Source organism: Clupea harengus, chromosome 13 (genome assembly GCF_900700415.2).
Source record: "Clupea harengus chromosome 13, Ch_v2.0.2, whole genome shotgun sequence".
Classification (NCBI taxonomy): Eukaryota; Metazoa; Chordata; class Actinopteri; order Clupeiformes; family Clupeidae; genus Clupea; species Clupea harengus.
In genome coordinates this window covers 18,639,303-18,654,028 of record NC_045164.1, presented here as the reverse complement: position 1 = coordinate 18,654,028, position 14,726 = coordinate 18,639,303, and the positions used below count along the sequence as shown (strand labels likewise).

General features: G+C 45.6%; 1 protein-coding gene across 1 annotated transcript; it reads right to left on the bottom strand.

Moving 5' to 3' along the window:
- Positions 1-6,586: 6,586 nt before the first annotated feature.
- nkx2.3 (NK2 homeobox 3) lies at positions 6,587-9,186 on the bottom strand. Its single transcript, XM_031579362.1, has 4 exons — positions 9,060-9,186; positions 8,780-8,911; positions 8,551-8,649; positions 6,587-7,633 (listed from the first exon to the last, which is right to left on the bottom strand). The coding sequence occupies exons 1-4, from the start codon at positions 9,184-9,186 to the stop codon at positions 7,014-7,016; spliced, it is 978 nt and encodes a 325-aa protein (XP_031435222.1). The 3' UTR covers positions 6,587-7,013.
- Between the last annotated feature and the right edge of the window lie 5,540 nt (positions 9,187-14,726).

Here is a 14,726-nt window from a genome sequence, read left to right as displayed (position 1 = left end):
TTAAATAATAATCCACTTAAGCTGAGAATTAACAAAAATATTCCACTATTCCACAAGATAGGTTGATAAATTAACAAAAGCAGAAATAAATGAATAAAGCATTTGAAACGTATCCCACTCTTCAACAAAAGGCATATTGAACAAATGTTTACAGTTCAACTCACAGTACAGTATACAGTTACATTGCGAATAGCACCAACAGCGTCAGTAACCGCCTAAGCAGTGCACTGGTTTCAGCCACTTTATCTATAACTGTGTTGTTGCTTATAGACATGAGGATTTCCTTCTCTGTGCACATTAACATGAAAGCCTCCAAGTTGTCCTGACTCAATGAGCTTCGTAGCCTATTCTTTTTAGTTTTAGTCTTTAATTTTAAGGTTGAGAAGCTTCTCTCACATGCAACCTGTGCGATGGACAAAGTCAACAGAAACTTATATGCTAACCCAATGACATGATAAGCATCTGTGAGGACACAAATGGACACAAATGGCACAGTTTTGCAGGAGGAACAGGCCTGCTTTCAAGCTCCATCTCTGGTAATATTTTGCTTGCGAATAGGTTGACAACGCTACAACGATATTAACCAACGCTACAACGTTAGCCTAATAGTTACGTTGCTAATCATTAGGCCTATGTCTCTCTTTACCAGTTGCCACTTGTGTTTGTCCTCTTGAAAAGAAATCGGTAAGCTTGGCACATTTGGCAGCATCCTCCTCCAATGCCTTTCTTTTTTTCAACCTGGCTTTTTCAGCCCCTCTTCCTCCATCCATCCTCTCTGACGCGTATCGTTGAGGTAGGGCCGGCCCAGCTAACGTAGTCTGAGAAAACTTTTTGGAAAAGACGGGCTATGGACCCAACCAACTCTATTTGGGAGGGGAGAACTCCCTCGCATGGTACAACCATGCAGAGGCTGCGGTGTCAGAATGCGGAACGTGTGTAGCCTACTTTAAGAGAAGATGGATTAACGTGACAAATGTCAAAAAATAAAATTCTCGACCGGCCCAGAAGTGAAGCGGCCCACCGGGAACTCTCCCGATTCTCCCGATTACCCACCCCGGGCCTGCACACACACTAGTATTTGAATGACATGATGGCAGGAATATAGCAGAGTATTTGGATGGTAGGAGTACCGGTAGTGGGGAGCATGAGCACACAACACAAGCAAAGACAAAGGCAGGTTAAGGACACATTTTATCACCATTTAATAATAATGATGATTATTAGTATTATAAATTACAAAATTAAGAAGGCGTTTCATTCTGTAACACAGCTTACCCCTCTCTCTCACACACACACACTCATCATGCAAAACACACCTGTAGTGCATACCAAAACAGACACCCACAGACCAGTCAAGCCATGCATGGCCCTTCATAGATTGCAATGGTTTGGCGCAATGCTGATTTTATTCCATAATTTTCCATTAAATGACACAGCATGCGTGTATGCTTGGAGGAAGACTGGTCAGTTTTCCCGATTGGAGTGAATGACTCGCAGCTTTCATACAGATCTCTGACAGACTCTCAAACCTGCAGTCTCTTCCCCGGAGCGCGAGCGAGGAGGCAGCCGGTTAGCTTATCTCCAAAGAGACCGGCGCACACAAGACCCGACTGTACACATATGGATAGAGGTTAACGGTGCGCGCGTGAGATATCGCACCCCACCACTGCGTCATCCTCTGGTCTTCCCTGAGCAGTACGTTACCTGCCACTCTCTTCACAAGCGCCACCGAAAGAGTAGCCGCCAGTTCTGACGCCTGTTGCTGACCTTTAGTTTTGCATGTCCGGTTCTGAAACCAAATCTTCACCTGCTTTTCTGTCAGGTTGAGGACACCGGCAAGATCTACGTGCTTGGGTCCAGGGTTAGAAGACCTGCGCGTGACTGCTTCCCCGTGGGCGCCGTTCATCAGCATCTTGTGGTCGCGTGGCTGTTGGTTGCAGGAGAGAAAGAACAGTCTCGTAATTGTTTCCAGGCAGAAAGTTTATACCTCACTGAGTTTATTCGCATCATATAGCTCAACTTGTGTGTACCCCAACGGTCAATTTAGGAAACTGGCTGAGGCTAGCGAACAGAAAGGCAGTTACCAGAGATCCGTGTGCATGTGACTCGTAGCTCGTGTGATCAAATGCTTACTCCATCCATTCATTTATTTGGAAAGGACTGCTGAAGCTATTGGAGTTGATCATTCGATTTGTTCTAGATTAACATGAACCTAATAGGCATTGGTGTAGTCGCTGGCTTTATTCTAGATTAATTCAACATGAACATAATAGGCATTGGTGTAGTCGCTGGTTTGGTTCTAGATTAATTCAACATGAACCTAATAGGCATTGGTGTAGTCGCTGGTTTTGTTCTAGATTAACATTAATCTAATAGGCATTGGTGTAGTCGCTGGTTTGGTTGTGGGAAAGGGTTTCTTTGCATCTCTAATGGCATCTGAGGGATAGTAGCTTCAGCATATGCATTTGTTGACGTGTGCAATAATATCTGGGACTAATATCTGGGAACACTTTCTATTTATGTGATGAGTCGGTTTGACAACAAAAACTACTCACTTTTATGTTAATACAGAATACCCAACAGTGATTCACACATTTAGAAATCATCTTCATGTGTACGCTGTTGTTTATGAGGCGCAGATTACCTGCGTGTATTTGCTGTCCACGCGATTGTGCGTCCGGGGGGAGACCGATGCTCTCCTTTTCACAGAAGAAACGGCCGTGCGCGAGAGGAACTCGAGAGCTTTTCCTCCGCTCTCTCCAAGTCTCCCCACCTCGCCAGGCTGCGGACCCCCCCCCCCCCCCCCCGCAAGAGAGGAACATCACTCCATTTCATGAATGGAGAACGAGGTGCAGCTCTGGGCCACAGCACCAGCGAAAACTCCACGCCTGAAGAGCAAATCCAGGATGATGAAGCGACTCCTGTCGCTTGTATTCAGCGCGCTCTGCAGAGAAACTGTCTCGTGTTATCGATCCGCGTGGTCTCTTTGCCGTCGCCTCTAGCTGCGGAGAGACTTGTCACTGCGGGCCTCGAGACTTGTCACTGCGGGCCTCGCCCCTCCATCTGGGACGGCAGGCGGGCCTCTGCTGCCTTGACCGAGAGAGGAGGAGACTCCGGTTGGATATCTGCGCGTGATAGCTCCGCCTTCCGCTCACGTCCGTGTTGACTTACATCAATTAATTACTCTCGAGCATGCGGGCACTTCAACCTGCGCAGAGCAAAGTGAATGTTATTTCTGTGGATGCCGAGTTCAGTGCACCGGGTTAGTGATGACTGGGGTGGCCAAGGAGTTCAGTTATTGGATAAACAATTGACATTTTGATAATCCCACCCTACTCAGTTTGGTATATAGGCCATGAATTAATGTTGTGTGTATTGTTTGGTAAATGTTTTGATTCAAGGAAATGTAATTTCTGAATGTTATTTTTCTTTTTTCTATCCCTAGAACAACATACAGTAGCTCATGTCACACGAATCAGACAACAGCGCAGGCTGCAGTCAACACACGTATTGCACATCTGTGTGCTGATGGATTCTGATGCACACACAGACACACACACACACTCTCTCTCTCTCTCTCTCTCTCTCTCACTCACACACACGAAAAGCAGCGATGGAAGAGTGAAATGCTGATCAGCAAAACTGTATCAGTCATGACATTGGGCTTGCGCGCTGTAGCAATAACTATGCTTAAATCTCAGAAACAATTAGGGAGGGAAAATATGTGTTTGTTGTGTGTTTGTGTGTGTGAGAGAGAGAGAGCGAGAGCACAAGAAGCAACGACACCCCCCAGTGGCATTTGTAAAACGCTTCCGTTTTTCTGTACTGGAGTCCTGAGCTGACATCTGATCGCGCTCTAAAGTGATGTTTTCTTCCTGTGGCGTGTCGGGGCAGAGCCGTTTAACCAGCTCGAGCTCGCCATACATCTGTGTGGAGACCGAGGCCGGAGTGTGCGTGTGTCTCCAGAGGGACTGGGGCCAAAAATCTGACCTTCACACACCACCACACACTGCTCTGCCGCTCTGGCAGGTGGGCTACATCAGGCATTTAGGAAGCAGGGGGAGAAAGAAAGAAAGAAAGAAAGAAGGAAAGAAAGAAAGAAAGAAAGAACCAGCTCTGAAGGAAGGGCTCGTGATCTTGTTTTCATTATCTGCATTTTCACACTGATATGTTTGTCGCATAAACGCCGGAAGTGTGTCCTCGCGCGGCGGCGAGCGGGGACTTCTCCAGCAAGCATTCCACCGCCACTCGCATCAATGGCCTCGAGATGTGCCTGTGCGTGTCTCTTGGGTCCTCTCCAGCGATAGCTGCCTCAGACCTTCCTCCCCACCAACACACCCACACACACTAGACGGGCCCCAGATGCATCTTCCGGTCGGGCCGAACTCAAACTGTCACTGACGTCGGCTTTTTTTGTAGCCAATCATGGTTTGATTTGATTTGATTCAATTTCCATTGAAAACACCTACGTGATTTTAAATTAGATGATGAGGTGTCATGCGTGGGCCTTTCCATACATCTGCGATTTAAACAACAGCGGAGATTTGTAATCTGAAATACTCCAAGTCTACACTTGCTGTGCCTTAGCTGCAATACACACACTCCCTAACGCTAGCGCTGAGTCCTTAACGCAACGGATGATGAAGTGGACTATTCAATTTAAGACCTAGCTACCTACCGGGGGAATCTGACCGGGATAGTGTAGGGATTTGTTGCTGTAGTGCGACCCCACTAGCACCAGGAACTCTTGTGTGGAAATCTGCCAAAGAGATGACATCTGCCCAGTAGACCTTAGCTCCAGCTCTTGTATGCGTGTGAGCGCGCTATGACACAAGCCTGTCCTCGGGCGTCGCCACAGTGACGCCAGCCGTGTTTATCCCCTCCCCGCATGCTCTCCACCTGACACAGGTATGCCCCGCGGCCTCCGCGGACTCGTGACATGACCTCCTCATCTACCCGACCTCGTGTCGTCGCCTGTCCTATCGGTGATCTGCACGAGGCGGACGTACTGCCGTTATCAGATTTCTGTAGTTGGCCTGGATTAACGCAACGAAATGGAATGGAGAGAGAAGGCTCGCGTTTAATTCTGTAATGCTGGTGTGCGCAAAGAGAGAAGGCTAAAGTGGGTGTAATAATCTACACTAATGTCGTGCACCCTGCCTGAATAAGCAGAGAAGTCGTGGCTACCGCTGTGAATAAACTGCACTGGTCATGCGAGAGGAGGGGGTGGATGCATTTCACTAAAATGTGTTTGTAGATTATCAGAGTCGACCATCATTGCGTAGATTAGCCTACGTAGCATTCAATTGTCATTGAACATAGCAGTCAATAAATACAATTAATGAATGCAAAGAGAGTGAGTAACCATGACACCACGACATTTGTTTGGGAACCTATGTTTTAGGCCTACAACAAAAGCATCTTGCGTTGCTATGGTGTCCCCAACAAACAACTCCGTTTAAACCCTAGACCCCTCTCACCACCCAACACACTATCCGGTCCCGACACTCCCCTCGGGATTTTGAATCCGGTGTTACCACTAGAACCACCCAAATCTGAACATCTGTCTACTCTTTTGTCTTGCGCTCGGAGCGGAAGATTCCAGTCAAACATAATATGTAGCAATACAGACTTGCTCTTTGCCTACGTGTAAATAAATCGTGGTTTCCCTAGTTGACGCTAATATTGATGTGCCCATATTCTCCAGCCATATAGTCTTTTCGTTTCAGTCTGTAGTTTGCACTGCATCTGTTAAATTTAGGTTATTTGTAATGCTCTCTTGACCGCAAGTGCAGGAATCTGACTTTTAGGTCGATCGGGATGGATATATTCTTAACGTTCTGATTCTGTGCTGAAGGCTACATGTTAAAGACCAACATAAGATGTTCTTTATTCATTTATTTCCCCTTACAATGTCGGTAGACCGGTGCGATGAGGGGTCTAAGCATTATGAAGATGTGTGTGTGCTATATTCCCCGGCATTATGAAGATGTGTGTGTGTGTGTGCTTTTTTTCCCCGGCTCTCTGGCGTCTCCGCCCGGCTCTGGTTCGCCTCACAGGCCCGATGGCATCACTCGGACAGGCGGAGACAGGGTGTTGTAAACACGGCCTCCCCCGGCCGGCCTGGCCGTACCATGGGTCCCAGCAAATCGACTAATGGCCCAAACAAAGCCAAACTCTATTTCTATAATTGTCACTCCAAACCCTTTATTATTATTATTATTATTAATAATACTAATATTAATAATAATATATTTTTATTTTAATATTATTATTATTATTATTTAGATTATGATGTGTGGAATTTAATATTATTTGCAATTTTATTTTGTATCCAGTGTAAAACACAAATGGGCTGGAATTGTACTTATACAATAAGGGTTAGGCTACATACAAACTCGAACATTTTCTGTCACTCCTCGCCTTGCATGTATAGGCATGCTGTCGGTGAGAATACTGAAATCAGCTATTTAGGAATTGTAACGTGCCATAACTCATTTCATTCGCTTTAATTTTCGCTTCGTTGAGATCCGCTTGGTAAACTAACCTCTAATGTGAACAAAACGTTGTCTGAACTGATAGAAAACCAATTCGATTTCCTTTATTGAAATAATTGTATGCATAAACTGAATTCAGTGTTGAGGGAAATGTGTTTATATTTCAAAACAATCGGCTGACCGTATCAGTTGCAGAACACAACATCAATGCGAATTCTCCAGGACAGCCGAGCCGCATTTCCCCAAAATTATCTGCAGCCGGAGATCGTGATATCCAATGATTTAAGCAATGGTCGCATTTATTAAGTGACATTCAGGTGTGATATTTATAAGTAAGAGTCTTCATGTAAAAATGACACGGATATAGTATGTTTATATTTTCACAAGTGCTGTTGGCTCAGCGCGAGCCTGAGATGGGGCTTTAATATATCAGTTAAGCGCATCTTCAGCTCCTGTCTCGCGCTGTGCTCGTCTCGCGTCTTTGCTGGCTCGTGTTCCTGTCCACATCGTGCTCCGCTACCAGGCCCGGATGCCTTGCAGGGTCCCCTGGCACTGCGGGACTGGAGGCCCCTGCGGGGCGGGAGGCTGAGTGGCTGCCCCAAGGTTCGGGAGGCCCATTAGAGCACTGGCGGAGCTGCTGGCGGGAAGAGCCGGGAGGCTGGAGTACGTGCAGCTGTAAGTGTTTGTATATACGGGATTGCTGTAAGTGTACGTCGGGTACCCGCTGTATCCGTATGGGTTCGCTCCCACTGCGTATGTGGCGTTGTAGTTCTGTGATCCCGCGAGGCACGGCTTACCATCCCGAACCAAAACGGGCACTGCCACGCGCCGAGGTGGGCCGGCGTGATGGTGTCCTGCCATCTCGAGTGTCTTGTCCTGGCGCTGCCTTTTGCACTTGTATCGGCGATTCTGGAACCAGATCTTCACCTGCGTGGACGTGAGTTTCAGCGTGCTGGCCAGGTGCTCGCGCTCCGGGGCGGAGAGGTAGCGCTGCTGTTTGAAGCGCCTCTCGAGCTCAAACACCTGGGCCTGGGAAAAGAGGACACGCGGTTTCCGCCGGCTCCGCTGCCGCTGCGGCCTCCCGTCTGCCTCCTCGGTCTCGCTCTCGTGCGCCTTCGCCAGCGCCATGCAGCTTTCTGAGGAAAATATGCAGCCGTCAGCGGGCGTCATATTGTGGCTTCACACTAAGACACAACCACCCCTATATTTAACTCTCTTTAAAAATTATTTTAACAACATTGCTTACAAGTGCATTTAAAAAAGCATTAAACATACATGGTTTAACATACATTTTCCAATACTACATTTACTACATTAATACATTTAACAACTCCACGACACTATTTATTTACACCGTCAACTGCTCTATTAAATAACTGTAGTTAACAACACTATTTAAAAAAACACTTTAAGATTGAACACTTAAACATTATTTTAACAAAACTATTTAACATCACTCTTAAACAACACCAGCAAAACTATTTACCATCACTCTTTAACAACACCAGCAAAACTATTTACAAACACTCCACAATGAACAACACTTGAACTATTTACATACAACAGTTATATTCATTTACATACAATTGTTACATAACTATTTACAAACATTCTATAAGAACACCACAATTTTAAGATCATCAGCATTTTAACAAAACTTTCCACATTCTTTTACAAAACTATTCTCCAACTCTCTTTAATAACACTATTTAACAGGCGCTGGAGAAACGACACTGAACAATACGGATTTAAGTTGCCATGAGGCCCTACCATGAAACCATACAATACATGCCACAGTATGGTTACATAAAAATATGGCATAGCCCGATTTAATTAAGGCTGATTATAATTTGCGGAATCTACACATTTTGTGGTAATATTCCACAACAGAGTTAGAGCTTAATTTTCTGAAGTAGCCAAACTACTGCCTCTATGCTAGGCTTTCTCTATGGGAACTTGTTAAGAATGTCTGCCTCCGCCACTACGGTGTTAGCCAGGGACAAGTCTCAGCGTCTGGTCGCATGCTGAAAGGAGAAATAATCTGATCACTCACTGGCCTGCTCGCGCCCGTCCGCCTCGAGTTTGGCTCCTCCGCGTGGTGCCCAAGCACGGGCGCTATACAGCTCCGGGGAAAGGCTGGAATCCACCCAGGCTCTCGTGCTCCGACAGGGTGTTTAGATACGGACATCCTCTCATCGCCATCTGAAGAAGCTGGGACTGTCTCCGCCGCCGAGTGCGCACGCGGGAGGGTTGTGGAAATGCTTGCTGCAGCTGCTGAATACCGTGCTGAGCGTGCGGGTGCAGCGCGAACTGTTGCTCCATCTTCAGAATGTCCTTGACAGAAAACGGCGTGGAAGTGACGGGGCTCGGGAGCATCATCAGAGTGTGTGCGCGGGCATCCAGCGACGGCCCTCCTGTGGACGCGGAGGGTTTGCAACATAAAGAACCTCCGGAGCAATGACTTTATTTAGACATTCTGCTTTCTAATATTAACATTTCCCAAAATATTTACAGATCAACATGTCACGCGCGGCAGAGGAACGGCTGGGAACGGCTGAGAACTTGCCGGGTCGGGGCGGGGTCGTGAGGCACTGACGCCGGGGTCTGTGCAGTCTGCGGCCAGGATTTTCAACCGGGAGGCGATGCGAAATGGAGCGACTGGTGACGTCACACTGTCGGGGAGGGACATGCTCTGAATATTGGTTGGGACCCCCCCCCCTCCCTCCACGCACACACACCCCTGGCGCAACACGGATTACTTTCCAATTTGAGAAGAGTGGGGCTATGACCCCATAGAACCGATATCGGCCTATTATTTGTGGTATGAAGAGCGGTGAGCGGGCTCGCGTCTGTACCGGAGAGGTGTGAGCTTCCAGCGGTCTGAATGTTCAGAAGCAGCAGATTTTCCTGCCCAGCCACTTTATGTGACGCGAGACTTAGAGACGATGCTAAGAACACAAATTAAACATTTTGTGTACATGATATTTGTGATCTTATGTTTTACAGAGCTAACCTGCATCCGTTGGTTCTCACAAAACCGTCTTCCTAAATTGCTTTGTTTGTTACATGTTTTATTCAGAGAGTAATTATGAGTGTTTACCACATCAGGGAGGTGTTTAGTGTTGTCGTTCATGAGGTAATCCGTTCCACATTGCCCCCAAGAGAGTCGTTAGGGCGTGTTAGCGTTCTTGTAATTGAAACGCCAAAAGATTTTATCCATCGGTCCAGGGGTTAACAGCTGTAACTGATATAAGTAACTAATGTATAATAACTGTGATAACAATAATAACAACAACAACCAATAATAATGTTATTGTTGTTGTTGGTGCCTATATCCTAGTAGCAATTGTAGTTGGTTACTCGTAGTCGTAGATGTTGCTAGTATTATATTAAAACGTGGTCGTAGATAGATGTTGCAGTATTATATTCAAGCGTGGTCCTAGATGTTGCAGTATTATATTAAGCGTAGTCGTAGATGTTGCAGTATTATATTAAAGCATAGTCGTTAGATGTTGAAGTATTATATAAAAGTTTAGTCGCAGATGTTGTAGTACTATATTTAAGTGTATAGTCGTAGATGTTGCAGTATTATATTTAAGTGCTCTGTAGGTTAGCTGAGGGCGATGCGCTCTGCGCTAGCGCCAAGCTCTCCTGAGATTTGTGCTCGCGTCTTGAAAGTTCATTCGTTAGTTTTGTTTGGTCTCATGAACTTTGTCTCTCTGGAATAACAATGTACCTGATCAATAGCAATGCGCTTCCAAGCAAAAACAAAGGCCCAGGCAGCAGAGACTGGGAGAAGGGAAGAAAAGGTTCTTCCCAGAGGAGTCCTTTTCCTCAATCAATTTCACAAGGGTCCACCCGAAACTTTGAGCGGCTTTCAGACTTGAGGTCAAGGTTGAAAGGCAGCCGGAGGAGCTGGACCATGGAAGAGCCGAGAACGCCAACTACTGCTGGCGAAGGCATCTCAGAGTCCTTCCCGTCTGTCTTGGTGCCACGAGAATGTCGTCATACTGTCGCTGTCAGTGTGTGAGGTAGGCTCTTTATAGCCGGTTTATGAAGGATGATTTTTAATGTATTAATTAAATGTGATTTATTTGACACAAAGTCGTGGATGAAAACAGCCCACACTACAATCCTACACACGATCTTCCGTTGTGGTTCCTCAAACACAGAAAGAATTAGCCACATTTCTAGTTGCATTTTAGTCAATATAATTTTACGCAATACTTGCAACTAGGCTATAGCTATTAAGTTACTATATAATAATAATATGACCGGTTCTACCTTTGAGCACGTACGAGGGGGAATGCTGATATAAACTAATTATCTTTAAATTATGCCATCATAATCAATCGTAGTGTACTCTGATGTCAATCTGAAAAGTCTACGATTTCGTTAAAACAGTTTATAAAGAATTGGCTGGTATTTATTAAAAAAATATAATAATAATGAAAACTGGATTTTATAGACTATTAATTTACATATCACTTCAAGTAATTGTAAGGTTTAAAAATATCCCTACAATATTTAGGCCTACTTTACAAAAACAGAACAAACCACAGATGTGTCCTCCTCGCCTCAGTCTTGTGTATTATCATCAATAGTGTTATTTTTATGATTAATGTTCACTCGTGGCTGCCTGCTCCGGATAGCGCTTAATCTCCTAGTTTTGCTCTTTTAAAAAAAAATTCTCCCTCCCTCCCACTCAAATCGGCAGATTAGCACTATCAGGCCAGACTGACTCCTGAACTAAGCGTGTGAAAATATAAATATGAACGCCTCTCAAGCGAGGTGACGTTTTCCAGCAATACTCGCAGTTGTAAATAATTATTTAAGCATAGCACCGCAGCTGCCTTTGCATCAGATAGACTGGCTTAAGTCATATCCTTACCCTACAGTTTAGAAATAAGGCAGCCTGATTTAATTGACCATAATCGCGGGCTATGATAACTAAGATCACAGTCTTCGATAATTACATTTATTTCCCTGCGTGATTATCGAGTTGCGCTGATGCTTAAGGTTCATGTCCCAAGTGAATTCAGCTCCTCGGTGGACTAAAATGGACATTCAGCAGAAAATTCTAATTGAGTTAGTCAGTTTGTTGCTAATCTTTATGTAACCAGCAACTTTCACAACTGACTTAAATGTATGTGGGTGTGTGTGTGTGGCTGCCGGTCAGTTTTGAAAAGACTACAGGACGTCTTGAAGTCGGATCCTAGCAAGTTTACGTCTTCCGGACTGCCACTACACGTGGATACGTCCTTAAAGCCACTCAGTCAGGCACAGACCGGGAGCCAGAAGACGCCCAGTCTACAACTCACCCGGAACCAGAGAGAGAACAGCAAGATTCTCTCCATTAAATTCAGCACACTGTCCAGTTCCCGTTATATAAATAATATGATATGATATGATGCAGTTCACGTGTGCAAAGCTTGCGGATCTAGGCACTGTGGTTAAAACAAATCGGTGAGCCGCTGACAACCTCAGAGAGGCACCGCGGGTCACAGCGAGCTGTTTAATTTACAGCGAAGGACCCGAGCTCAGAACACACCGAAAGACAGAACCGGAAAGATAGGTAGATAGACAGATAGATGGTAAATAGTTTTGCTCACCTTTTAATTAAATACGTCTCCACATTTTCCAGTGGTGGGAAACAGGTCTCGCAGCGCTTCCCAGCCCCTTGACCTCAGCAAAAGAGCTCGAGCACTGTCAATTAAATGGAGGAATAATAACAACATTAACATTTTAGTTTTGTCCCTTTGGTATTTACTTCGTTTGATTGAACGATTCTCCAAGTTCGACATGTTTCATAAAACGAACTGGTTGGCCTGAAAGAATAGGCTCTGGGCTCGATAGTCCGCATGTAATCTGAAGAACTTCTCTTTAACCTGCGTCTCACGAGTCGCCGCTGAACCAGCCTGTAAATCTACCTTACGGTGCGCGAGAGACCGGCGCCAGAGACAAAAGCCTGCTCGCGTCTGGGAGCCCGCGAAAAAAAAGGGGGGGGGGGGGGGTCAAGGGGGGCGAACGGAGATAATCTCATCCGTTGGCCATCAACGGGGCTGTTTAGATTAGGTCGCCAGCGCCTTCCCGCCGACCTGCGGATGAATGCCTTTAAAAATGGGCGCGCGCAGGGCCGGGGGAGAGGCTCGCTTCCCCCTCGTGTAAACAAGAATTTCTGCCGCTCCAGCTACTTCAACGGTAATTACCTTCCCCTCGCTACACACACATCGAATGACTGATAACAAAAAATAATAGCTAGGTTGTCCTCTAGGCGTCAGACTAGACGGTTTAGTTTCATTAAAATGTGATAAATATGAATAGATGGATAGATAGATAAATACATAGATAGAAAGATTAACAGACAGACAAGCAGATAGATAGATGGGCTGAATAAGGACTCTTTTCACTCAATCTCAATCAGAAGCGCACCTGCGCATGAACCTCTGATTCCACCTCTCAGCTCTAATCCTCCAACCACAGTTCTCTCTGTGTGTGTGTGCGTGTGTGTGGTGTGTGTGTGTGTATGATGTGTTCTGTCGTTTGCCATGAGTTTGGTTATTACAGGAGTATAACAAGAAGAAATAAGAGTCACGAGTCCACGCTGATTTATAGCAGGGCGTGTGGCTTACCTCCGTGCCTTCACGAGCTATTGCCTAAACGGAACTTCTGCACGGGCAGTGTTTGCAGTCATTCAGCGCGCGGCCCATGAGGTCCAAGCCAGAAGACCATGTTTTCCCAACGCGCGTGTCTTGTTGGAGCGCTTTGATCGGCTTTCTGACACAGTAGGTATGGCGGCGGGGTTGTTAAGTTAAGTTGTTTTATGTCCACTGTCAGTCACCACCTGCAAGGCTCGGGATAGGAGTCGACATGCGCCCGGTGGCCTGAGCCCAGCGGCCGAGAGGGTGCGGCGCGCGTGCAGCGCGGCGCCACGGTTGTTGTGTTGTATTGTGTTGTGTAGTTTAGCGTGACGGGTTCGTAAGGGTGAGCTTAGGTCAACAGGGACGCCAGGTAACAGGATGAACAGGATGAAATTCGTTTAGTCCTTGATTTTATTAATACCAGAGCGAATCTCTGCGCCTTTGCTTTAACGACTTCAGTGAAACAGAATCGTAAAATAATCATTAATTACAGCTGATAGGTTTGTCTTATCCTCAATCGTATGCAAAACAAATAAAAAAAATAAACTTACCAACACGGTGGGACATTTTTTTAAGACAATTAAAAGACGTGTAAAACTGAGCCTCGCGGACGCTGAGAAAATAATGACACCTAATGTTTTTTTTATAGATATTCCGTTTAATCACCAAGGACTAGTTAATACGGAACAAACAAGGCTAGGTTAAATAGCACGACATTGTTGTTTATTTCGCTTAAAAAAAAACAATAAAAAAAAACCACATGATCTGTTGTGGCTCCACAAAGCCTCTTACATTCTGCTCTTTAAGCATCCGAGGTTAGGTTGGCTGTGTTAATGCATGCCGCCCGAGCGGTGGTCCGATCTAGGAGACAAGATCTGCAAAGCAAAATGCATACAGTTATCCTTATAACGAAGGCGAATGTCAACAATAACGTAAGCTCAATCAGGAAAAACAACAATTTGTTAACAAAAAGCAGAATGGACCAGCAAACTACGGAAGATAGAGGGAAAGGGCTGAAGAGAGAAAGGGAGAGAGGGGAGTGGGACAACGTGGCCCTAGAGAAAACTCTACTGAGGGAGCTCGAGCAATCTCGGCCCCCAGAGGAAATTAAAGATTAAACAAGTAACTAGGGTTAGGGTTAGGGACCAGGTGTACTGCAAGGCATTTCAGTTTGTCCCGCATATTGAAATAATATCTCACATTTCCATTGGTCGTTTTGTTTTTAATTGTCAGAAAGAAGAACACATGAATGCGTTGTTTCACTCGCCTGGCACATGAGCCGCTTATGCCGTTGCAGCATAGTTCTACATTTAATAGCGCTACGTCAAAAGCATCAACCTGACTCATACAAAATGCAACATAGCCAAGCTTCTCTAAAAGCATGAGGTTCATCTAATGGCTGAAAAGACGAAAGGGATTCATCGAAAGGCTGTGACAGCCGTCAATCAAACTGCTCTTACATGGGATCAGTGAACTCTGCGTCACAAAAACCCAAATGACACATTCTTTGCAGATAAGGTCAATGCTGCCAGGCAACATCATGGCCACACAGAAAAGAAAATGTTCTTTTAGTAATTAGTGTGCACTG

Excerpts from the sequence above, each read along its gene's own strand:
- nkx2.3 (XM_031579362.1), bottom strand. The coding sequence starts at position 9,186 with ATGTCCCTCCCCGACAGTGTGACGTCACCAGTCGCTCCATTTCGCATC. Across the intron at positions 8,912-9,059 it reads ACCCCGCCCCGACCCGGCAA|GAGGGCCGTCGCTGGATGCC; the intron begins GTTCTCAGCCGT and ends CCGCGTCCACAG. Across the intron at positions 7,634-8,550 it reads GGACGGGCGCGAGCAGGCCA|AAAGCTGCATGGCGCTGGCG; the intron begins GTGAGTGATCAG and ends TATTTTCCTCAG.